This window comes from Sinocyclocheilus grahami, unplaced genomic scaffold, assembly GCF_001515645.1.
Source record: "Sinocyclocheilus grahami isolate Dianchi unplaced genomic scaffold, SAMN03320097.WGS_v1.1 scaffold58.1, whole genome shotgun sequence".
In the NCBI taxonomy this organism is placed as follows: domain Eukaryota; kingdom Metazoa; phylum Chordata; class Actinopteri; order Cypriniformes; family Cyprinidae; genus Sinocyclocheilus; species Sinocyclocheilus grahami.
The window spans coordinates 2942537-2948145 of record NW_015505237.1 but is presented as its reverse complement, the minus strand read 5'-3'; the positions used below and the strand labels follow the sequence as shown (position 1 = coordinate 2948145).

The 5609-nt window shown below is 34.7% G+C and overlaps 2 protein-coding genes across 2 annotated transcripts in view; one reads left to right on the top strand and one right to left on the bottom strand.

Annotated features, from left to right (window-relative positions):
• Window positions 1-1175: 1175 nt before the first annotated feature.
• LOC107584294 (3-oxo-5-alpha-steroid 4-dehydrogenase 1) lies at window positions 1176-4632 on the bottom strand. The gene is made up of 5 exons (XM_016270852.1): window positions 4596-4632; window positions 3605-3706; window positions 2360-2510; window positions 1688-1761; window positions 1176-1346 (listed from the first exon to the last, which is right to left on the bottom strand). The coding sequence occupies exons 2-4, from the start codon at window positions 3696-3698 to the stop codon at window positions 1695-1697; spliced, it is 312 nt and encodes a 103-aa protein (XP_016126338.1). The 5' UTR covers window positions 3699-3706; window positions 4596-4632; the 3' UTR covers window positions 1176-1346; window positions 1688-1694.
• A 910-nt stretch (window positions 4633-5542) lies between these two features.
• The window catches only part of LOC107584336 (NOP2/Sun RNA methyltransferase 2), a 21867-nt gene continuing 21800 nt past the window's right edge, over window positions 5543-5609 (top strand). The window contains exon 1 of the mRNA XM_016270913.1: window positions 5543-5572. Coding sequence (XP_016126399.1) covers window positions 5543-5572 — 30 coding nt within the window. The remainder of the gene's footprint in view (window positions 5573-5609) is intronic.

The following is a 5609-nucleotide window of genomic DNA, read 5'->3' as shown; positions in this document are numbered from 1 at the left end:
GATTGACCACGAACATCTGAGGGGAATCAACTAGAAGGATTTTTTGAACTTTAATGTCAATAAATGAAAGCTGAAGTACACTGGTGACTTGGAAAAAAGTGTCACCAAGACATAAAATACTTTTTTCAAGAACATAAAAAAATCTTAATTATTCCAAACGTTTGGCCTACAGTGTATATCTGAGGCATATTATATATAAAAAAACAAAAACAAGAGCTTAACTATTAAAAAAGATGGATAAAATACTGTTTCACAACTGTATAAAACACTTCACAGTATTACACTACAGACAACGGGATGTTTCTAAGCAATTTATATAACCTTCCACATTCCAGCGTAAATGTACACAACCACTTTCACTGCCGACAGCACTGACATACAACACACAACTCTCGCCATACTTCATACATTACACCTGAAGGTATTATGAGAGCATGTCAAAACATGTCAGCGATGGTAAATGAAGATGTTGCAAGCATAACTTATATACAAAACAGCTGTAGCTATTTGGATTGAGTTGAATTTGTGACATAATGCTGTTGTACATTCAATGTAGAAAAGATATTATGGTAATACTACCATGATTTGCATGATTTCTACAATTAGTATGTATCTTACAATGAAGTATAAAAGCAAAACAAAAATGTTTCATAAAAATAACTATATCTGTCCTTTTAAGGCAAGGCATGCGCTTCTTTTTCTTTGAGAGCAGCACTCGCTCTTGGGATACTTCTGGTTATTGATCTTAATACTTCATTTTGACAGCTTCATGTACTGACCCTGCCATCTATTGACTGAAAGTTCTTGGTAAACGTCAGGGGGAAAAGTGTTTGGCAGAAGGTGCGTTTAGTTTGTTAAGATGGAATCGACTGGAGGCTTTATGGTAATGACAAATGATGACATCCAATAATAAATCCATTCACTGTTATGCCCCTGTTCAAAATTCAATCCAATTTAATTTCTTAAACCTTCTAAACAGTCCACTTTTGGGGGTTAAAGATTGACACATTCATCAATAAACATAATACAATTTTTAAATTGAAATCTATTTCCATAACATTTAAAGAGACTTCATTTTAACACACGTGTACAGCATAGCTTTTCATTAAACAGGAAGTTTCAGAAATGTTCAGTCCAAACTGCCACAATGGCAAATTCCCCATGAAGGGCTGAATATTTTAGATCAGATGTGTGTATAACATGATTAATGGTTCTGCTATTGTCACACTTGCAGTACATGGTTAAAAGTTCTCTCTTCAGCAGATAAATAATGCGTTTCCTCTCGTTCTCTGAGCTTGGACAGCCTTGTATCCATCACCATCAGAAAGTCCATATTTTGTTACTGTCTTGAAGAAGAGGTGGTTAATAGGGAATGTCTGGATTATGGCAGCAGCTGCCTGCCTTGTGTATCTCATCTCATCTCAGACACTGTATGATCTCTTATAGTAATGCTGTTTTTGCACTTCATAAATATGCGTGCTCGATATATTATATTTATTTACTAAACAGAACATCTTGACTCAATATGTTATTGTGTAATGCTCGATGCACCAGTCTCGGTACTTTATGATAGCACTTCCCTTGAAAACCGTAAAATATGAAGCATTAATAAAAATATTTGTTGTGCAATCATAATGGGCAAAAGATGATAATATTGTATCTGTGGAAGTGTGGCATATGGGCTTACCACAGGATCAGAGCACTAACGGTATTAAAGCTTTCCTTGATTTAGGATAGTCTTCAAATTTTGTGAGAAACCACCTGTAAAAATGAAATGACACATTACAAAACAATCCCTGATACTGATGTCATCATACAACAAAAAATGTGTACGGGGTGAATCTGTCTAGAACATGTCCAAATCACATTTCACTCAAAAAAAATAATAAAAAAAGAGAGAAATAATTCAAAAGAAAATAGTAATACTTTCTTTTAATTAAATAAAACGTGGTTAAATATTTATATAGTTGTTGAAATCAGTGTTATTTTAGTTTCTCCGAGATATTACAGTATATATTAATATTTTGCATTCGTTTTTATTTTGACTTTAGTCAATGTTTCAGTAATCTTGTTGTGTTTTTGTCATTTTGGTTCTTGCTTTTTGTCTATATAATTTTTTTTTTTAAATCATTAAAAAAACTGAAATATTTGTGGGGAAAATGTAAATGTCACAATTCAAATAGTCCTAATAGGCTTCATATTTGTTTTCACTTATTTATTATGTTATAATTATTATTTCATGTGATTCTTGAATTAATTATGACTCAGACATGAGAATTGAAAGCATACAAAAGTTTTTTTTTTGATAATTGCAATCACCGTGGGCAAGAATGCATGGTTTCATTTGGTAATGTCTTACTTGTGGTGGGCCATTCCTCTGCTGGACAGCACAATGAGAGTGAAGAGGGCAAAAGCTGCACTATGGACCGAGTGACCAGCCAGAGCAAATCCAGTCCACTCCACAATCTCCCCAAAGAAGTTTGCTCCTGATACATACTCAAACATGCCCCCTACAAACAGAAAATAGTTATGTAGAGACATTTTATCAGAAGACATCACACAAACGATCGGTTTTCTAAACAATAAAAAACTATTTCAATCCTGTTTCAAAGCAGAGAAATCGCATCACATGAGTCTTATTAAGTGTGAAACCATCTGACCAGCACGTTGTCTTTTTTTATATGTCAGGAAAAAGCATGTCTGATTCATCACGTCAGTCATCACTTATACATCAAATAAAAGAAGAACGAGCCTTTGGATTTAAACAACTTTGACATATTGGATTCATTTTAAATCCATTTGTTTTGGCTAAACAATGCAAGCAGACTTGATTAATTTTTGTTGAAGGCTTACCGACTCACATATATTATGCATATTGTGATTTTTTATTTAATTTCATTTATTTTGTGATTTTTTTGATAATACCCTGTAGAGTTGTGATGGCAACTTTGAAACACTTGTCCTTAAAAAATAAAGAAAAAAAAGTAAGTGAAGTAAAAGATGATTGCATTTGCATCCTGCATGGACACTGACTGTATGGGAAAAGAGATAGAATGAATGTCACAAACTATTAGGATCTCTGGAGCAGGGTGGTCCAGACAAGTTGCAAAGGCAATGAGTCACGAACAAAAAGGGCATCTATTTTTATTTTCTTTCAGAGGCAAAGGCAGACTCAAAGGGAAACAGATTTTTTTTGCATTGCATTAACACTCAAACCTGCACTGAAGAGGACACCTTAGCACTGACCACCCATCTGAGCGGTGTGTGGTTCAAATTATTTGTGTTCTGTTCTGAATACTCTTGAATATGTATGTATATTGGCACCAAATTTTATGATCATTTTTGAGTTTAGAATATTCATATATCGTGGTAAAATCAAAAGCCTGTTTGTAAAATGTAAAACTGCATGATGCTGTTACTCAGATTTTGTGATTGTTTTATGTGAAACATGGTAAAGACGCTGTGCACTAACATTTTAGTCCATTTCAGTGCACGATTTTATGCCACATTTCCCACTCTAACACATTTCCCTTTGTTTCAGGGATCCCTTTGAATCTGATTTAAATCATAAATGGTGCTGTCAGTCTGATAATCGCAGTCTTACTTCTAGGTATCTCATAGCCTGTCTCTACAGGCTTACGGAGGTTCCTGAGAATATAGTCAGAGTGAATATTAACGATGCATCCCAGGAACCACATACAAGACCCTGAAAAAAAAAAAAAATTTACAATATGAACAAAAAGATCATATGCTCACCAAAAAAAAAAGAAGTCATATTGTAAAATATTATTAGCATTTTTTACAATTTAAAATAACTCTATTTGAGTATATTTTAAAATGTAATTTATTCCTGTGATGCAAAGCTGAACTTTCAGCATCATTACTCCAGTCTTCAGTGTCACATGATCCTTCAGAAATCATAATAATATGCTGATTTGCTGCTCAAAAACATTTCTTATTATTATCAGCATTGAAAACAGTTGTGCTGCTTCATATTTTTTGAAAGCCATGATACATTTTTTTTAAGGATTTTTTGATTAATACAAACTTCAAAAGAACAGCATTTATTTGAAATACAAATCTTTTGTAACATCATAAATGTTTTAACTGTCGTAATGTGTCCTTGCTGAATTCAAGTATTTATTTATTTAAAAATAAAACATAGTATACAATGTATACTGTAACAAAATGATTGCTACAAAAGGCCTCTAGGGAATACATCAGGAATTCTGGGAATGGGCAGCGAATGTTCGGTCAACCATGACAGGTCAGCCAGAGAGATTACCAATATCTATACCCTGCAGTGGTCAATGCTACAGTAACCAGTCAGGTGACCTACTGTAAGGTCTAGAGAAATGATCTGGAATGTGAGAATAACAAGAACCCTGACAAGTAACTCTTCATGTCTCTTCCTTGACCAGTAGAGTGAACGCATTGTGTTCTGTCATGTGCTGATGGTGCCCTGGTGGTGAGGGATGAATTCCAGCATCAGCTCTTAAAAAAAAAAAATAGAAACAAACACTCATCTTGTATAAAAGAGGGTAAGCAACATGATAGAAATGATACTTATACTGTCTTTACTCACTAGCACCTACCTGTGATGAAACAGGGATGTGTAACCCAACCAGGTGGGTAATCTGCATAGTGACTCAGGTATCTAGCCTGCAGGTACCCATTATAAAGGCCAGAACAAACCAGATGAATGGTGTGGATTTCCCTCCTCGAATTAAAAATGGGTAGACGAGGGACCTAAGAGAAATACATGCTGCAGTTCATGTAAAAACAATAATATATATATATATATATAAAATAATAATATAAATAATATTATATATATAAAATAATAATATATATATATATTATAGTACGATAAAGAATCCAAAAGTTACACTTCTTGCTCCTCCGAGGAGAATAATGTCTTCAGAATAGCGTCCATAATTGCTAATGCCACTTAAGTAGAAGAAAGGTTCAGGTAATGTTTAGTAAAGCGTGCACAAAACAAACTGGCGCCGCGGAGAAACCTGGAAGACCCGCCCATCACAACATGGCTTTCGCCAATCAAGAAAGACGGTGGGCGGGGCATGCACAAAACACGCCTTAATATATGCAAGTTTTTAAAAGCTAGTGCTGCTTAAGCGGCTCCTACTAGTAACTACAAAAGAGATGTGTATTTGATTGTTTATTGATCTTTTACTGTTGCTTTCCAAATTTGATATTTTTTCAAAAACTTAGTCAAATGCAGAATGAAGTATTGACATGCAGAACAACGTCCACGGTGAAAACGCATATTTTGATTTGCGTTATTTTTATAGTTGTACCATGGTAAGTCGTGTTTTATTCTTCTGACTGTGAATTAATTAGGATGAAAGGTTTAAAGGTAGAAAAAGAAAAGCTTCTGCATATAAGTCAGGCAATAATGCGGGCACCGAGGAAGGGGTCTTTCAGTCGAATGTGCGCTTGTTTAGATTGTGCTGAGTACAGAAGGAGCTGAGAAGTCAAAACGCGTCGCAGGTTTATAGCCAGAGTTATATGCGTGTCCAACATGGGCAGGAAGAACAGAACCAGACAAAGAGCTCAGCAGGACAGAGATGGGAGACCAGAGGGGAAAA

Coding starts and splice junctions, on each gene's coding strand:
- LOC107584294 (XM_016270852.1), bottom strand. CDS start 3,698: ATGTGGTTCCTGGGATGCATCGTTAATATTCACTCTGACTATATTCTC. Junction 2,511..3,604: donor AGGCTATGAGATACCTAGAA/GTAAGACTGCGA, acceptor TTCTGTTTGTAG/GGGGCATGTTTGAGTATGTA. Junction 1,762..2,359: donor AGAGGAATGGCCCACCACAA/GTAAGACATTAC, acceptor TCATTTTTACAG/GTGGTTTCTCACAAAATTTG.